A 19,458-nucleotide genomic window follows, 5' to 3' on the forward strand; every position below is an offset into this window, starting at 1 on the left:
TTGTTCCCCGAGAAAAAAGAAAGAGGCACGAGGATAAAGGTAAGTTCTTTCATTTGAAAATTTTCTAGTTCCAATATTCGTTTGAATCCCTAGAGAAGGTTGGACTATACATCTAAAACATGTTACTTCATAGAGTTTGCTACATACTGTTTGCTATAAGCTACATAAAATAACAGGGAGATGAATTTTACCCTCCAACTTCTGTACTTGTGATTAGCTTCCTTGTCCCCCCTCCCCTACAATCCACCCACTCCCCCCAAATAAAAAAGTAAATAAAGTACAATTACCTGACTATTGCAATTTTATTAGCTATTTATTTACTGTGATCCTGCAGGGAGAAAGAAAAAGGACCAGCAAGATTCTAATCAAGCTGGAATGGGTCTGAATCCTGCGTATGCTGGTGCTTATGGTGCAGCACCTCCTGTAAGCACTTTCCCTACTTTTCAGAAACTTTGTTGAGTTTCCTGTTTTCTGCGTCATATATATTGAATTAATGGGATTGTATCATCTGCTTTCCTGTCACTACACTACACGAAGTTAATCAGGTGATGTGATTTTGATTTTGTTTTGAAAGAGGTTGTCTGATTTTTCCTATTAAGCACACAACACATTTCTTGGAGTGAAAAGAAATCGGGAGCAATACTTGAAAGTGCTCCATGGTGCATGGAAAGTGGAAGTTACGTAGTTGGGAGTTAGTTATGTACTTGGGAGTTAGAAGTTTGTTGCTGGGTTCTTGATTAGCTTGTGATTGGTCTCTCTCATTTTGGTGAAATCTTGATGTATCAAGTTAAACACCCTTCTAATGCACATAGGTTTAAAATGTAGTCAATTAGTGCTTATTTGTGATTTTTCTAGATGCTTTTTACAAGAAACATTCTAAAATGTAATTGTTTCCCCTTCTCCAATTGCTGCAGTTCTCACAAATACCATACATGGGTGGAGCTAAAGCTGCAGTACCGGAGGCTCCTGCTCCTCCAAATAGCATATTGTTTGTGCAGAATCTTCCTCACCAGTCTACTCCAATGATGCTACAAATGCTCTTCTGCCAATATCCAGGCTTCAAGGAAGTCAGGATGGTTGAGGCAAAGCCTGGAATTGCTTTCATAGAATATGGAGATGAGATGCAATCCACTGTTGCTATGCAAGCCCTGCAAGGATTCAAAATTACCGCCGAGAATCCCATGTTGATTACATATGCAAAGAAGTAGATACGACTATATTTTAGCTGCTGTCTGTAGAATTAAACATCAACTTTCAACTAGGATTTGAGTGTTGCAATTTTAAGCTTTATGATCCTTGGTTATCTAAGTTTAGCCGTGTATTTGCTGTGTACTAGCAGCACCTTGTAATTTTGATGTGCTTCTATAGACCATTTACCATTTTTAAGAAGTGTCAACTCTCATTTGAACATTATTTGGTGGTGAAAAAACAATCTCTTTGCCTCTATTGTCTACATTGTTGCAGTGATCAGTGTTTCAGTTATCGCAATATCCATGAATGACTTCTTACTACTATCAGAGAAGCAATACACATATATATTTTAATCATTTGGTATTCGGAATTCACTTGTTTGATACGTTCTAGTTCGGATCGTATAAGGCTCAGTCGTTGATATAGTACTCTTTCTTTGTTCTGCCCTAGTTTAAATTGCAAGTTAATATGTCCAGTTAAATATCATATAGTAGTACAAAACAGAATGTTTGGGGAGTTACAGAAGGGTTGTTGACCTCTTTATAAGGGTTCCATTTCCCTTGGAAAATTTTAATAGCTTAGTTGACGGAAGGTTGATTCCGTCTTATAGCCCATTTCTCTAACCCGACCCGTTAAAATTCGGACTCTGTCCAAACCCTTTCCCGCTTTTCCCCAACATTCCCAGCAACGATCCTTCAAACTTTTTAAAATCAAAATCTAAAACACACACTCTTCTTCTTCTTCAGTTAACTTTAAAGCAAATTCAATTCACCTTTACCCTATTTTGTTCAACTCAATTATGCTGCACGAACTCTTACTTGCCCTGTTGGGTTACACCGGAGATCTCATTATCGACGTTAGAGAACAACAAGAACAATCTGGGGCCCAAATTCCTTTATCACCAGATGCACCCATTTCTCAAGAACCCACATTTAAGCTTGCCCCTGATGTCTCCTTCGTTCAACCCAGTGAAAGGTTTGCAATTTATTGTCTTTTGGGTAATGTAATTCATTTTTAATCTGTTTATGAGATTTGTAACCTCAGTAGATGATGTAAGTATCCATCTTTAAGCTTGCCCTTGATTAATATTTCATCCAACCCCCGCTGAAAGTTTTGCTATTTGTTGTGATTCCGGCCTTGCGCTTTCAAAAAAATCGTACTTTACTTTTTTTTTATTTTTTTTATTTGTGGTATACAATATGTAAAGGAACCATACTGTTAGAGAACCCCAAATGATTGATTTTGCAGTAAAACTAGTTTAAGTGGTGGGAAATGGATAGTGAGGATTCATATAGCTTGCCTGAACTAGTTTAATTGAGTCATACGAGTAGTTGTTCTTTTGTAAACACGGAAAGAATTCATTTCCGTTTGATGGTTTTAAATATATAGAACCTCACCATGTTAGGAAGTATCTGCATATCTAGTTAAATAATGCTATGTGGTTTTCTTTGTTTAGTTCATAAAATTGTTCCAATTATTTTTTTGGTTGTGAAGTCTAGGTGCTTCTTGTGATTTTGGTTTTAGGCGCAGCGATGTCTTTGAGAGGATTATTGCTTAGGAAAAAAATCAGTTCCTTTTTTATGGAAGATATAGAATCTTGGTGTATTTTTAGACTGCCTTTTCTGCTTATCTAGCTAAATAATATGCAGCGTTTATCATTTAAGCATATAAATGCTCCTATGAGACTAGGGCCTTTGATGTATTACATTTATAATTATTCGGCTGTAGTGTGTTGTGATTTTGGGTTTGGGTGCAGGGATGTCATTGAGAGGATTATTACTCTAGGATTTTACTACAGGGAGCTAGATCGCTTTGCAGTGAAGTCGCGTAATTTAAGTTGGATTAGGTCCCCCAATGAGTCACCTCTGTTGAGGACATCCCAACTATTGAAAGGAAAAGCATCGAAGCAGAGTGTGTACAGGAGGGCCATTGCGAATGGTATTGTTGAGGTGTTGTCAGTTTATAGGTCTGCTGTTCTCCACATTGAGCAAAAGTTACTATCTGATTCACTGCCTATCGTGGCAACACTTACTCAAGGCCTCAATAAGGTGAGTCATCTGTTTCCTCTATGTAATAGACTTTGTTTTTGTTCTTCTTTGCTTATGATCACATTATTGATGACTATATGTCTACTGTGAAAAGAGGCCAGCAAAAGCAGAAATGTGGACCATCACTTTAATACGTTGTCATGAAATTCTGAGTTTGAATCATAGACCCGTATGAGGGTTGTTCTTTTTCATTTGCTTAAATTTCTACGATAAAAACTGGACTGAGAAATTGTTAGATTAGCTGGTCACTTTGGCTGTATCGAGTCTTCTCTTGCATGTTTCTTCTGGTACAATAGCTCCATGTTTCTTTATCCTAGTCAATTGTAAGCGAGCTTAGCTGATTTTAAAGTTTCTGTTTTCCTTTTTCTTGTTCTTGTAGCTCATCTCTTCTTCCTGAACCTGCATTTCTCTGCTTTTTCACTAATTTTTTTATTAGTTCTTGATGTGGCACTTATTTTGCTCTGATCAAGGCTTGATGGTGCTTCTTCAAGTTTCATATTATTCTTGTAGCCATGTTTTTCCACGCTTAATTTTCTTGGTCTTCCTACTTCAGTACATTCAATGAACTTGTGTTTGTTCCTTAAATGACTTGCTAACATATCTTATTTTAGTTCTTCGTTCTTTTGCCTCCTCTGTTTGAGTTGATTCTAGAGATTGAACGTGATAACATTTATGGAGGGAAACTTCTCAACCTTTTACACAAACGTTGCCACTGTGGGGTTCCTGAATTACAGACATGCATTCAGAGGTGAGCATTTAAAAACAGGAAAAGGGTCATATTTGTCCCTCCACGATTGAAAAAGTTTGAATATTGCCCTCCCTCGTATTATCAGTTTATATATGCCCTTAATGTTATACTATCGGTCCATAGATGCCCTTAATGTTATAAAAGAGGCTCAAATTTGCCAGTCCTCTGTTAACCCCATCCATTTTAGCCAAAATGACAATTCACCACACCAACACCTTCACCATATATACCATCACCATCACCATAAACATAAACCATCTACACAACAACACATTCCTTCTTTTTTGTTTCATGATGATTGGAAGTTTGAAATGTAAATTAATATTACAGATTATTTTGGTATTTTAAAAGTCGTATCTTCAAAACAAATATCAACTTATGAAATGATATTTCCAAAGTATGTCAAAGATTTGAACTAAGAGTTAAACAAGCATAAGAAAAATAAAAATAAAAATGCCTCCTTATATACTGCCAAATGGGTGATTATAAGAACAGAATTCATACATAGCAAAACACATATCTAGGAGTTAAGTAATATCACATTATCAACATAGCTCCATAACAATAAACTTGAAGACTAGCTCAACATTTGTAAATGCAAATTACAAGTAGGTTGTATGTGATTACTCAAAATCTATTTTCTAATTGCGCTGCCTCTTTTTCTTTTATTGTGTGTAAATCTGCATACAACAGAAATTCAATTCAAATATCTACACTGATGTGGAACTTGAAATTTTAAATGATCGAGTGTGATGGCAAATTTCACAACCAATTAGCTTTAGCATATGCTGAGTTAGTAGTATGTAAAGAAAGGTTAATATAGTGAGTTGGAGGTGATGATACATCTGATGAAGGTGTTGGTGACTTTGGGTAGTGATGGAAGAAGAAGGGTCGGTGTGGTGCGTCTTTTGGCTAAAATGGATGGGGTTAGCAGAGAAAGGATAAATTTGAGCCATTTTTAAAACATTAATATGGACCAAAAGTATAATATTAAGGGCATATACAGACTGATAGTATAAATGAAGGCAATATTAAACCTTTTTCAATCGTAGAGGGGCAAATATTACCCTTTTCCCTTTAAAAACTTTATCACATTTTTTTGCCGTCTCGGCTGTTTTTTCTGTTTCTTTTTTCATGGATTATCTATTTGTCATGGTTGTTGCCATACTTCTCAAATGCTTACAAGTCCAGTCTTTGAATACTATGCTAGTAGTGGTTGTACAATTGCCATTTTCCTTCTGATAAGGCATGCAGACGTCTTCACAGAAAAGCACACCTACTGATGAGGCATTTTGCGAGAAATTTAAATTGATAGCATTAGTCAAGTCTTGGTCCTTTACTAGCACTTGTGTTAACGTGTGCATCTGACCTGCCCCTTTCTAGTGCCTGTATTGGTTTATCTTAACTCTGCCCCCCTTCCAAAAAATTCCAAATTAAAAGTAAAGGTGGAGTAACATAGTGTTATTAACTCCACTTTTTCGATTGTTGATATCACTATAATGGAGGTAAGTCATCACTCATCACTGTTTTCTGTATCCTCAAGAACTGACATGGGAAAGGATTTCTGTCTAGATAAGTCATTCTTCTTAACTTCGTCTTTTTCCGAGTATTATCAAGAACTTCATGACCAAAATATGATCAAAGATAAGAGAGTTGAATGTGGGTAAAGATGCTGTTGATAAATTAGTCATTTGGAAGTGGAAAAGTGTCTTCCGTTCACTGATAACAGTTTATACTCAAAGTGGACACTGAATTGAGGAAACCAAAAAAAATTGAGACAACTTATTCTCTTTGAAAGTTGATTGAGTTTTACTAGTCTCAGGAATTTTTTCAAAATAGTGCCTTAGAATTTTACATATTCTTTTTTTTTCTTCTGTTATTGAGGATGCAAATGCTACCCTCCCTGCAAGAACGTAGCCATTCGTTGGATTTTTCTTCTTACAATATAATTTGACCAAGTTGGAAAAGAACTATTAGTGGAATCAGAAGCTGCAAACTCTATGCTGGTATCTCTGCTAGTACTGTAGCTAATGGATAAAAAAAAACTATTGTTCTCCTCTTTATACGTATTTCCTTTTTTTTTTCTTGAAGCATAGGCTTCTATGGCATGGGCATCAGGTCATGTACAATCAGCTTGCTTCTTGGGTGGTTTATGGAATTCTTCATGATCCATATAAAGAATTCTACATCAGCAGGTAAGCACTGAGACGGGAGTCCTTAATTCTATTTGATAATTTTAAGCTTGTTGCAGCATTTGGCATTTATCAAAATTTATCGATTAATAATATTAGTCCATTGTTTGATGTGGATCGTTCAGTTAAGGGTGTATGATTGTGAGCTGTGTGTTTCAGTAGATCCCCCAACTTGTGTAGAACTTATCATGCTATCTGGTACTTGATATTTGCCTGGAGCAACTACCTCATTCACAAGACTTCACCGTGCATATAGTAGAACACATTTGTTTTTCTGGAATGCCATGATTATATCAAGAAGTCACATGGATTGCTTCTCATCTTAGAAGGACCAAACATGTTAGTCAGTGTAGTCAGTCCACCCAACATTCATAATGGTGCATGATGGACATTCATTTTATGTCGCTATAATGTCCTGTTACTTTTCAAACAGCCATATGTAACATATCTAAGTAAGTTGTGATTATGTTTTAGTCAGGATGACAAAGACTCTGAACAGGAATCAGCTCCACATTTGCTTGAGAAACTGACGCGCTTGTCAGTTGCTGATACATCTTTAAATGATTGGCACCTGGGCTTCCATATTTCTTTGGTATGTTTTTTTTTAATGAAGTATTTCTTGGTATGTTTTGCATTGTTCGTTTTGTTTGGTTCTATAATAGAAAGTACTCCCTCTGCTTCAAAATTGGTTTCCTACTTCTCTTATCAGTTTTACCAAAATTATGTCCACTTTCCTCAAGAGAAAGCTTTTCTCGCACGTTTCCTCAATATTTTCCTTGAAAGAGGTATCATATTTACTGGGAAACTGGTCCAGATTCTTCAAGAAGTTAATTGTATCTCCACTTCTGACCACTTTCGTCTAAATAATAGTGGCCAGTCTAAAGATGGGATGAATGGAGTGTTTGCTAAATCTTCATGTTTTTCCTCTGGATATGTTAATGTGAATCTATGAATATGTTCCCTTTTTCTGGTCATCTTCTTTGAACAATATCTCGACTATCGCCCTTGTAGAAGTGTTTGTTTCAGATCTAGAGATGTATTTCCCTAGATGTGTCTTTAGTCTTATGCATCACATTGGACTGCCCCATTTAAAAGGTGATGTTACCAGCATCCTGACCATTTAGAAACTCTACTTTTCTGACATTTTGTCTTCTTTATGATGTATATCTGAGTAAGGGGGGAATGGAACTGGTTTGTTAGAAAATCTATTAGTCCTGCTATATATACATGATTACTTCGGTGAATCTAGGAAGATACAACATTCATTAGTTTAATATACAATGCAATCTATTTAGTTTCTGTTTCTTTCATGTATGTTTCAATGTTTACTTGTTATTCAAGTTCAAATTCGAAGATCTTAACCATAACATTCTCGTGTGAGACATATCTGGAAAAAAATTAATTTTCCTTTGCATAATTGTTAGAACCAGTTTTCTGAATGAAGTTAGAAAGATGTTCTATTGCTCAGAAGAAAGGCGATAGGTGGGCTTAGATAAGAAAAATAGGAATTTATCCTCTATATCATTCGATAAAGCAAGAGCTGACTACAAGAAAAAAAAAAATCTTTTCCATTACCGGAATTAAAACTGATTTAACAATAAAATTGTCGCATCATTGATAAAATATGAGTCATTCTTCTCTCCGACCTTACTTTATCACGTTCCTTGTTACTTTTGGCCCTCTTATCCCGTAACCCTCCACCATTATGCATCCCCTTTCCCCCCCTCTGTCTGTCAGCTTCACATGGAATGGAGCAGCTTTTGCCGTCAACCTACTACCAAACATCATTTAAGCTATTGGTATGCTCTCTCTCCATGCAGGATATGCTGCCAGAGTATATTACCATGCATGTCGTGGAATCCATTCTTTTTGCAGGAAAAGCTGTTAGGGTTCTTCGCAATCCAAGTCCTGGTTTCCAATTTAAGGATGGTTCATCTCATCAGCAAATACAAAGAGGATTTCAAAGGACCCAAGGATATACAACGACGATTTCTTTCCAGAATAACTCCTTGGATAATACGTTAATTGGAGAAGATTTACTCCCACAGGCAGAGGCTGATAAGATTGAATCTATGCTTCAAGACTTAAAGGTTTCTATCGAATAAGCTTTCTTTTAGATTACGTGGATGATGTTATCTTCTTTGGTACATGTATTCAAAGCTTGAAACGTTTCTTAACCTGCTCTGATGGATTTCTCCCTCCTGAAGCAAAGTTCACATTCTATTTATTGTTTTGGCCTAAATTTAAAACTCTCTCTTTCGTAGGAGTCGTCTGAATTCCACAAGAGATCATTCGAGAATGCCATTGACACAATCAAAGCAGTTGCAGCCAGTCATCTGTGGCAGGTGTAATTGCATATGACCATTTTTTTCCTTGCTGCAGATGATGCACTTACACATGATTCCTATTGCAGCTTGTTGTTGTGCGGGCTGACTTAAATGGGCACTTAAAGGCTCTTAAAGACTATTTTCTTTTGGAAAAAGGTGATTTCTTCCAGGTAAAGGAAACTGACTTCTACAACTCATGTTTCACAGCGGTGGTAATGATATCCTGTTCTACTAATGATTGCTTTATTTATTAATTTTTCTTTTTTGGGGAGTGGGGTGGAGGTGGGGTGGGTGGGCAGCTCAGAGAGAAAGTTGCATAATTCCATTAAAGATCAAATGAAGGGAACATTTTAGGCTTTTATACTAGTATTACGAATAATCTATGTGGTTACTGTTTTCATCTCTGAAGCCTAGGGTTTTTAAACCAAACTTAACACATGCTGAAGGTTCTTATGAAGGAAATATTAGTATAGATGATCTTGAAGATTTTCTGGGAAATAATCTTTGTTATTGTATGATATAATCCTAAGTTGCTCGGACTCTTCACTTTTGGTGCCGCACCCGTGTCGACACGACGTGGGTGTGGGTGTGGGATCCGTGTCCAAATTGGTACCCATTTTGGGTACTTTGACCAAAATCGATAGGGAAAGTCTGGTCAATTTTAATGATTTCTGTAATCAATACAAAAGCTAAGGTGAAATTGAAAGAAATGGAATACCTTTTATAAATTTCTATGTCACTCCTTTTCCTTTGATCTCCTTCCAGGATTCTCCTCAAGTTCTCCACATAATATCTCATAATTTTGGTTTTATAGCTCTATTTTTAGATATGCTAATTATTTTTAGGCGAATCCCGGCACCTGTATCCATACATGGATCCATATCCCCGAATCTTAAAAATTAGATCATGAAGGATCCGACCTTTAGATCCGCACCCGTATTGGGCACCCGCACCGAGTCCAGGCAACTTAGATATAAACAAAATTCATCCCTTGTGTGAAGTACATCATCTGCAAAGCGTAAACTGCCTATGTATATTAATAGGTAGCAACTAAATTAGCAATTTCAACAGTGAATAAACTTACACGTGCTTATAATTTTTTAACCCTATATTCTGTTGGTGGAAAGGACACAGACACTAATTGATGCAACATAAGTAGTGCTAAGTTTTTATGTCATGGTTCTGTTACATTTATCTTGCAATTGTCAAAAAAATATGTGAGAAATAAGTGTACGTTACTATGAATAATTGAATATGGCACAATGAGCTAGTACTATTCTAGTTGAGCGGGAAGTATTTTGTTCACATCTACATGAAGAGCATATGCTTTTTGAAAGCTATTCCTTAAAATGATTTGTGCAAATAGAGTTTTTGCTCCTTCAGTAGTATTTAACAAAAGGTATTGCTGACAGAGTTTCCTTGAGGAGAGTCGCCAGCTGATGCGTTTACCACCTCGCCAATCTACTGCAGAAGCCGATCTTATGGTCCCATTTCAACTAGTAGGTCTTTTACGGCTCAATAATGTTTATATTGAATATTGCCTTTATTATCATATTTTTCTATTGTTTACAATAAGCTTCCAAATTATAAAATACTCTTTTACATTTTACGTACTGGTTCTTTTCTTTTCTTGTCTGCCTCATTAAAAGGCTACTTATGTTGGTTGCGTGAAGATCAATCCATGATCTTGAAAAGTCCTGTTGAATGGTGATTAATGTGCTTAGGTCTTTGATAAGTTGTCTATAAGAAGGCTATTATGTTGTTTTTAAATGCTTTCATTAATATTTGTTTATTTTCAACCAAATTTTGAGTGGAATGGCAGAGGCAGAATTTTTTTTGTCCAGCTGCTTCTTCTTTGATCTTGGCATGGTCTTTGTCGTGGTTTTTAATCATTACAATTATCTTAGTCTTGAACTGCCTTGGTTACATTGCAGGCTGCTTTAAAGACAATTGGTGAAGAGGATAGATACTTTTCAAGGGTGTCTTTGCGGTAAGATCATGAGTTGATTTTTCTTATATTTAAAATGTATGAACAGTTCATATCACATTTACTTTTTCTAATGTTAGGATGCCATCATTTGGAATCGCTCTGAAACCCTCACCAGTTGATCTGCCCAAGGTAAAAGTGAATAAAGATGGAGACTCAGTGGGTCACCCAGACGCTTCTTTGGAGGTGTCCCTTGATGGATGGGATGGCATTTCCCTTGAATATTCTATTGATTGGCCATTGCAGCTGTTTGTTACACCGGACGTTCTATCCAAGTAAGATTTACAGCTGCCATGAAATCTATTTTCTTTTCAATTCCAAATAGTGAACATAGAAGAAGAAATCTTTTTCCTCTTAGTTGGAAAATATTTTCTTGGGTATATGGTTTTTCTGGTGGCATTCATTAGTAACAATCCACCAGAATAAAATGAGGATATGAACAGGAGTGATATACTTGGCATTGTTGTCGGCCAAAACCTTTAGCAACTACTCTTTGTTATTAATTGCTATTTTTGTTTAGGTATCAAAGGATATTCCAGTATCTGCTCCATCTTAAAAGGACACAAATGGAGTTGGAAAAATCATGGGCTTTTGCTATGCATCAAGATCATATTGACTTTGCTAAACTTCGAAATGACTCTAGAAAGTCATCAGTGCCCCAGCATCGAAGGCAACGCCTTAGACCAATGTGGCATGTTAGAGAGCACATGGCCTTCTTGATCAGAAATCTTCAATTCTATATTCAGGTAATTTCCTGCAAGATATCTGTGAGCATTCTGTCAGTTATCATTGCTTAATAGACGGTCCAACTTTCTTCAATCTAATGCTTGTTATGTGTAACAGATTTAATGCTAAAAGGCACTTCTTTGAAATTTTCATGATCACATGAATATATGAGCTATGATATAGTAAAATAATCAGACAGTTAGCTTCTTTCATGTTCTTCAGCAGGAAATAGACTTTTGAAGCGCACAACTGGGCTTATTTTCATGGCCTGCATAGAGTTGAATATTGGAACTCTGTACTTTCACATGGGCTGAAATAGACTTTTGAAGCTCACAACTGGGCTTATTTTCATGGCCTGCATAGAGTTGAATATTGGAACTCTGTACTTTCACATGGGCTGTATTAGTGAATAATTTTGATACCTTATAGCTTGCAAAAGCATGTCTGAGGTTGTTAATTCCTACATATGATATAAATGTCACAATTTGACATTCTTCAACATCATCTGAAAAAACTTTACTAATGCGTATGAAAGAACATATCATAGTCCATCTCCACTAATGTTGTGATCCTATTTCTTAATCAGTAGTTGACGAAACATTCACAGAAGGTTCTCTGTTAGACAACCTTGAAAGTCTTGTTTCTTCATTGTCTTCCACGATAATGACTATGCAAAAACCTAGTTAACAAGTTTGATTTCCCAGGTGGATGTGATAGAATCTCAGTGGAACGTTTTGCAATCTCATATTCAGAATTCTCAGGATTTCACGGAACTTGTGGGCTTTCATCAAGAGTAAGTAATTGAACATTTCAATGTGTATTATGCTGTCAGTAACTATTGAATAGTGATTGCAACTGCTGCTATTAGTGCTTTTCGGAATTTAAAATTTGTGTGATCTGTCGAATGTTCTTCCCAAGTTCATACACTTTGCCTTATGCGTCTTATATTTTTGTCTTCCCTTTAGGTGTATATTGTCAAAGATTATCACTGTAATTAGTTGTTGAAACATGAACCTACATTGATAACATATTGTAGAATTGGAGCTACTGGAACGTTGTCAATCATTATGAATCTGCACCCAAGAGTGTGGCCTACTAGACAATGAATTGGGTTGAGAACCATAAGGTCTCACATTAATATCCCAGTATGGACAAAAACGCTAGGTGTTTTCTTTCTATATATCCCTGCCTTGGTGGACAGAGTTACCCGGTACCTATTGTTGGTGGGAGGTGGTAGGTATCCAGTAGAATTAGTCGAGATGCACGCAAGCTGACCTGGACACTACAGTTATAAAAAAATCTATGAATCTAAGTTGTAGACTGCTTGTTTACTCTTTCATCTCTGGGACATTCTATCTCAGATATAGGTTCTATCTGTTTTGAACTACTTTTTGCAATGTGACGACTGTTGCATAACCACTGTCGTCTGTCGTAACCTTTTCACACTAAAGTAACAAACATAAGCAAATTTTTTCTGCCTAATAAGTTAGAAGTGTATCACGAATTTGTCTTCCTGAGTTCATACACTTTGCCTTTTGCACCTTAAGTTCTCATCTTATTGAACTTCTAGTAGTTTTTTCAGTAACCCTTAGTTTTAACAGAAACAAGATTACTATATAGTTGTTACTCATTTCTTGTGATTGTTGTGTGTTGTTTGATATAAAAGTTGATGGGCATTGGCTGTTTTTCAGATACTTGGCTGCGCTAATTTCACAATCTTTCTTGGACATCGGTTCTGTCTCAAGAATTCTGGATGGAATAATGAAACTATGCTTGCAGTTCTGTTGGAAGATCGAAAATGACGAAAGCAATAGAACTACTAGTGAACTGGAGCACATAGCTGAGGTACTGTTGAGTTGATTTATGCTTCTGGTGGTTTCATTTTCTAATGATAGCCAAGAATAACATGTTCAGATAACGATTGATGGCTGGTCCATTCAAATTCATCACTAAGAAGCAAGAATTTTCCATATACAAATTGGTCAAAACACTTCGCCCTTTGTTCACTACCTCTGGTGTTCTTCATCTAAATACACTCTTAAATAGAAGCCAGTCAGGCCAGAGCATCTTTTGGTTGATATCTTGATCGATGTCTTAGTCGCCTGTGTCATTATCTAACTTCTAACACTTTGATTAATCCCCAACTTATCTGACTAATGAGTGCTGACAAAGATGTGGTGGCACCTTATTTTACTCATCATCAAAATTATATTACGACGGAAAAATTAGTCTCCTGCACTAGATTATCAGTGGCTTTTGTTCGTCGAAGAATTTATTACTTGCTGATGATGAAATCTTATATTTGGTACCTGAGTTTGATCTTTTTTTCCTCTATGGTCGTTGATCATTGTTTTGAATTATTTCTTCTATCTATTATGGACTGGTTCCTGCTGCAATACCTCATGTTCTTTTTTATGACTTCTCAGGAGTTCAACAAAAAATCAAACTCCCTATACACTATACTCCGAAGTAGCAGGCTTGCTGGTAGCCAGAGAGCCCCGTTCCTTCGACAATTTCTTTTGAGACTCAATTTTAATTCCTTCTTTGAGGTAAATCTCTTCTGGAGTTACATGGAAAACTTCATATTTCATTTGCTTATGTTATTTATATAACTTATTAAATTCATCAACAGGCAACTGCAAGAGGGGTGCTCAATGTTGTCAACCCCCGCCCATCCGTATCTGTTCTGCAGTGACAATTTCTTCTTCTTAAAGCCACCCAATGTAATTTTGCTGTAAGCATTGCTTTGTCTGCTAGTTTTTTCCTGTGTGTGCGTGTGCTGTTACATGCCTTTGTAAGTCGACAAGTTTAGAATTGACGTATAGTTGATTGACTATTTAAACGATTGATGTAAGCAGCAAGAGCATCTGCTACATTTCCTTGCAATTTCAGCTGGTGCCATCTTACATTTCATGTCTTTTTGGTTTTGCCAACTTTGAGTGGTTTTCAATGACTACTGTTTTGGAGTTGGTTATGTGATGATTTGTGTGTTCGTATAATCGATCACGTGGTATCAAGGTTTTCAACCTCAGATTATATTAGTCGAATGATGGATCAAGATCATGTTGTTCGTTGGAAATTGAAGAGGGGTATACGACATTGATTAATTTTTATTCAACCTTAATATTTTCACGAGAATCTATTAAAGGTCCCTCAGCAAACTCAGAATCAATACTCATTCCTTTTCACATTGGAGTTTAACTAAATTTGAATTTGCGTTGGGAGGTCTCACATTAGGAGTTAAGTGTTCCTCTAACAAACGGGACTCCATACCTACTTGTGGCCTGTGGGGTTGATTTTGAAGTCAAACACCCAAAATAGTGTATTTTACATTTGGTTTTAGATTTTTTTTTAAAATTCTTATCCAACGACCAGAGAATACAATTTTCAACCCATGGCCTCTACCTACCCCTGGCTCTGGCAGGCTCCCCAATCCAATATGTACACAAAATTAGGTGGGAAAATTTAACAAAGCTAACCAAACTGTATTAAATTGGGCAGATTTATTTTATGTAACGATCGATTTGGTGTGATTGTGTCGTTACTTTAATATTTTCTTCTCATTTTGTTTTTATTTACTAAGTATTATTTAATAATTGTATTTCCTCGTTTACCCTACCTTTTCGTAGTAGAGCTACCCCATGACCTACTTTTCTTGTAGGTTTACCATTCAAACCATAAATTTGTGATATTAAAACAATACAGTACGGTACAATACAACACATGACAATATAATACGATACATTATGAAACAACACATAACAACCATCTAAACTAAGTGTTATACTCACTATTCCACTCCTGCGGGGCAATATGATTAGGTGGTCGGAATTCTTCTACATTAATCAAAAGTTTCGAGAAGATTTATCCTAGCGAATCTACTAACAATTCAAATTAGCGAACTAGTGAATTTCAATATCAAAATAATTACTCTAATTGTTACAATTGTTTTTTTGGTTTTGACATGAGACCAAGTATAACAAAGGAAAGAAATTCATTCCTTTTTAGTTTTCATGTTATATTTTTCGAAAGTTAATTTGACTAATTTTTATAGTTAAATTAGATTACATTAATTTGATATTTTAAATTAAAAATTTAGATATTCAAAAATTATACGAAAAATATTACAAATTGCAATTTTTTGTATTTCAAAAGATGAAAAAATTTATCGTAAAATATTAGTTAAAGGTCTTATTGTTTGATTCTAAAAAAGGAAACCGTGACAAGTGACAACTAAAAAAAAAAAAAAAGAGTATTAAACTAAAAATACGTAGAATGTATCAACATGACTTTAATCTTATCATTTTAAACATAATAAAATAATAATAAAACAAACAAATTAAAACGAAATGAATTTTGATAAATTGAAATTCACAACTCTACCAACCTCTTAAACGACCAACACACCTAACACAACAAATAGACAAACTTAGACAAAATAAACATCATATTGATACACAGCAAATACCTCACCAGCTTTAACAAACCCAACAAATTCTTTGGAGGGCATTAAGCCGTCGCTTATCTCCATCTTCATCTTCTTCTTCCTCTGTACATTTCTCATCGGAAATGGATCCCAGGAATCAATTTTCCGATAACCCAGAAACCCAAAAACCTCAAGAAGAAGAACAACAACACCTACCCATTTTACCGATAGCTTCAATTTCACTTGCTTTATCCACAATCCTTCCAACCCATTTCCTTAATCCCCCTAAAATCTCAACCCTTTTCAACAAACCCAACAAAGTCAAAATCCCAACTCAAGTTTCATCTCTTTCAAATCTCTCACTTTCAGCTTCTTCTTTTCCACCTACAAAATCCAATTTCAAGTCCACCATTTCTGCTAACCCTCTTCAAAATACTCTAACTCTAAACCCTCTTCGTCCTTCTGAGCCTTCTAATGCTGCTGGGCTTCGACGAGCGTCGATTGTTTGGTTCCGTAACGATCTTCGTGTTCATGATAATGAGTGTCTTAACGCGGCTCATAATGAGTCCATGTCTGTTTTGGCTGTTTACTGTTTTGACCCGAGAGATTATGGGAAATCCTCATCTGGGTTTGATAAAACTGGGCCGTATAGGGCTAGTTTTTTGATTGAATCTGTTGCTGACCTTAGGAAGAATCTACAGGCAAGAGGGTCTGATCTTGTTGTTAGAATTGGGAAGCCGGAGACTGTGTTGGTGGAATTAGCTAAAGCTATAGGAGCTGAAGCTGTGTATGCTCATAGGGAGGTTTCACATGATGAGGTTAAAGGGGAAGATAAGATTGATGCTGTAATGAAGGATGAGGGTTTGGAGGTGAAGTATTTCTGGGGTAGTACATTGTATCATGTTGATGATTTGCCTTTTAAGTTGGAGCAAATGCCCACAAATTACGGAGGGTTTAGGGAAAAAGTGCAGGGATTGGAGGTAAGGAAGACAATTGAGGCATTGGATCAGTTGAGGGGATTGCCTGCTAGAGGTGATGTGGAACCTGGGGAGATTCCTTCTTTGGTTGATTTGGGGCTCAATCCTAGTGCCACAATGGGCCAGGTATTACTTTTTTCGACTTTGAATTTCACAATGATCATTAGAAACTGTAGGTCTATTGAGTATTGGATGAAAGTAGTTTTACATTTGGTCTCTAGAAATGTAGAACCTTTGGTGTTTGAGAACATCTAATTTGACTGAAATGACAAATTTGCGAGTATTGGAATGAAACCGGTACAAATGTAGTGTAACCAATAATAAGGATGATTCTATAGTTGAACCCAACTAGTTTGAGATTGAGCTTCACTAGTAGTCCTTTAGTTTCACGTAGCTTTCAGTTTCTTAGACACTTCATTTGAATTGGTAGAAGCAATCAAGGTTCCATTTTTATACGGAATGGAAGTGATTCAAGTCAGAAATAATTGATTGTTTAATCCAATGTATCTCTTGTATATGTATTGTGAACATTTGTAAGATAAAACCCATGCTTAAGTTGGTTTAGTGTTTGGCGTTTGAACATCAGTAATTTAAATGACCCTTGCTCTACGTTTGGTGTCCTTCTATGCACTAGTTGTGTGTACTGAATATCCAGCTCATAGCTTTGACATTTTGTTGATCAATGTATTAATGTACTTCTTATTAGGTGGTCACCAACTAGGACACAACTCACCATATATAGTGCTTATAGAATAAGACCAAACAACTTTTATTTGCTAGCTCACGAATATGTAATCTAGAAAGAACATCTTTTAGCCACGTTTGGAGGTTGCTTTTTTAGTATTGCCTGTAGCACAGTGCATAATCACTTGAGAGCTGTTGCCTGATTTTTCACCGACTTGAATATTATAATTGCCATACTGTATTGTAACTTTGGAACTGTAAGTTGTTTTACATCACAAACTAGTCAAACAAAGTTGATTTGTTTCAGTTACTTTGCAAACTATAGCAAACATGAACATTTCTTTATCTTGGTAGACATAAACATTTGCATTTGCCCATCATTTTAGAATGACTTATGATTCCCTTGTGGGAGGAGAAAATGAAGCACTGCAGAGACTTGAATTTTGCAGTTGTCATACTGTATTTTTCAGACTTGAATTTTGTAATTGTCATACTGTGTTTAAACATTGGAACTGTAAGTTGTTTTACATCACAAACTAGTCAAACAAAGTTGATTTGTTTCAGTTACTTTGTGAACTAGTAAACATGAACATTTGTTTATCTTGGTATACTTAAACATTTGCATTTGCCAACCATTTAGAATGGAAAACCAGCTGCTAATGCTTCCCTTGTGGGAGGAGAGAATGAAGCACTGCAGAGACTTAGAAAATTTGCAGCAGAATGTCAGGCCCAACCCAGTAAGGAAAACAAGGATGGCACAACTGACAGCATATATGGTGCAAACTTTTCTTGCAAAATATCACCTTGGTTAGCTATGGGATGTCTCTCACCCCGTTCCATGTTTGATGAATTGAAAAAGTCCACTTCAAGGTAATGTCTGATCAATAGTTTATTTCTTATCCTGATACTAATGCCTGTGAGACCAATATCACTGGTTAACGCCATTGGTTGTTGTGCTGCAGAACGATTTCTGCTGCCTCTGGCAAGAAGGATGGTGGTAGTGGCACTGGGCTGAACTGGCTGATGTACGAGCTGTTATGGAGGGATTTTTTCAGGTAATTTAGCAACTTAGCTCCTATGACCAAGGTGCTTGTTTCAGTTTCATTCAGTGTGATACCCGTTCCATCCTTAATCCTTTATGGAAGTATTCCTGCCCTTCAGTTTTGTGGCAAGGCAGTGTTTTATTCTGAATCTGATTAAGCTTCTATCATATATTATTGTATTCCTTGGATAACATTCTGTTTTCTGAACTGCCAGGTTCATCACCAAGAAATATAGTGCTGCAAAACAAAATAGTGCTACTCCAGTAACTGCTTCTGTAGGAGCTGCTGCTTAACGATGGTATATTCAAAAGGAGAATGAAGGTTTCCTTTTTGTATCTTGATTTATTTTTTCCAGAAGTTTAGCCGTGGAATGTTAGAGTTGAACTGTCATTAGATTGAAGCATTCATCAATGGTACATTTTGTCTTTTGACAATTAGTGTTGGATATAAAAAAATTTGTCGCCATTTCTAGCCAGTTGCTCTACAATCCTTCTTATGCTACCAATATTTATTTTTTTCTAAATTTGATCTGTAGTTGAAAAAGGTGTATAACAAACATTCCTGTAGTTGAAATATGTGTTCCATGTTTGAGATAACTAGTTGTTGGTGATATGTCGACTAAACTTCTAGACATTGGAAGTTTTTTTAGAGTTAAACTTCTAGACATTGTAAACTTCACATTATGAGATCACGTAAAAGATAATTATATATAATCATTCATAATAAGTGAGACTAGTAGATGATCTCAGGCCCAAGTGAGCTTGCTTGCGTAGCTGATCTCAGGCCTGATAAGGAAGAGGGTTGCAATGGGTTGACAACCAGTCAACCAGCATAAAACTAATCAATTTATGACGATGAACCACAGAAAACAGTACTACATTAACAATGGACACATAATGAAGTGAACCAGGAATGTAAAGAGGGTAGCAGAGATTTATTCTTTGGTAATTAAATAAAGAAGGTATGCTATTTATAAAGTATTGTGAAGTTCAAAATCTACAATCTGATGTCTCACAACTCACCTATTCCCAAATATCAAATGACATGTTCACCAAACACAAACTAGAAATTTAGCAACCACCAAGTGATTGATGGATGATGTATCAGGA

General features: G+C 36.1%; 3 protein-coding genes across 3 annotated transcripts; all 3 read left to right on the top strand.

Moving 5' to 3' along the window:
• Positions 1 to 5: 5 nt before the first annotated feature.
• Positions 6 to 1,375, top strand: LOC125871215 (U1 small nuclear ribonucleoprotein A; the record flags this gene model as incomplete). Its single annotated transcript, XM_049551817.1, has 3 exons — positions 6 to 39; positions 335 to 423; positions 915 to 1,375. Coding segments are annotated over 3 exons (417 nt in total), but the record flags the coding sequence as incomplete, so codon positions are not given.
• A 439-nt stretch (positions 1,376 to 1,814) lies between these two features.
• Positions 1,815 to 14,132, top strand: LOC125871473 (gamma-tubulin complex component 4). The gene is made up of 16 exons (XM_049552062.1): positions 1,815 to 2,166; positions 2,948 to 3,239; positions 3,851 to 3,987; positions 6,084 to 6,182; positions 6,654 to 6,771; positions 8,000 to 8,269; positions 8,444 to 8,524; positions 8,593 to 8,676; positions 9,919 to 10,005; positions 10,441 to 10,496; positions 10,574 to 10,768; positions 11,014 to 11,239; positions 11,924 to 12,012; positions 12,911 to 13,064; positions 13,646 to 13,768; positions 13,852 to 14,132. The coding sequence occupies exons 1-16, from the start codon at positions 1,991 to 1,993 to the stop codon at positions 13,912 to 13,914; spliced, it is 2,250 nt and encodes a 749-aa protein (XP_049408019.1). The 5' UTR covers positions 1,815 to 1,990; the 3' UTR covers positions 13,915 to 14,132.
• Positions 14,133 to 15,690: 1,558 nt separating this feature from the next.
• Positions 15,691 to 18,922, top strand: LOC125870614 (blue-light photoreceptor PHR2). Its single transcript, XM_049551081.1, has 4 exons — positions 15,691 to 16,748; positions 17,947 to 18,176; positions 18,269 to 18,361; positions 18,564 to 18,922. The coding sequence occupies exons 1-4, from the start codon at positions 15,789 to 15,791 to the stop codon at positions 18,640 to 18,642; spliced, it is 1,362 nt and encodes a 453-aa protein (XP_049407038.1). The 5' UTR covers positions 15,691 to 15,788; the 3' UTR covers positions 18,643 to 18,922.
• The last annotated feature ends 536 nt before the right edge of the window (positions 18,923 to 19,458 follow it).

The sequence above is a fragment of the Solanum stenotomum genome, chromosome 7, assembly GCF_019186545.1.
Source record: "Solanum stenotomum isolate F172 chromosome 7, ASM1918654v1, whole genome shotgun sequence".
In the NCBI taxonomy this organism is placed as follows: domain Eukaryota; kingdom Viridiplantae; phylum Streptophyta; class Magnoliopsida; order Solanales; family Solanaceae; genus Solanum; species Solanum stenotomum.

Bases quoted from the DNA above. Each gene is read 5' to 3' on its own strand.
- LOC125871473 (XM_049552062.1), top strand. From the start codon at position 1,991: ATGCTGCACGAACTCTTACTTGCCCTGTTGGGTTACACCGGAGATCTC. The intron at 8,525-8,592 runs GTGTAATTGCAT...TTCCTATTGCAG, and splicing joins CAGCCAGTCATCTGTGGCAG to CTTGTTGTTGTGCGGGCTGA. The intron at 10,006-10,440 runs GTAGGTCTTTTA...GTTACATTGCAG, and splicing joins TTATGGTCCCATTTCAACTA to GCTGCTTTAAAGACAATTGG.
- LOC125870614 (XM_049551081.1), top strand. From the start codon at position 15,789: ATGGATCCCAGGAATCAATTTTCCGATAACCCAGAAACCCAAAAACCT. The intron at 16,749-17,946 runs GTATTACTTTTT...CCAACCATTTAG, and splicing joins CTAGTGCCACAATGGGCCAG to AATGGAAAACCAGCTGCTAA. The intron at 18,362-18,563 runs GTAATTTAGCAA...CTGAACTGCCAG, and splicing joins TTATGGAGGGATTTTTTCAG to GTTCATCACCAAGAAATATA.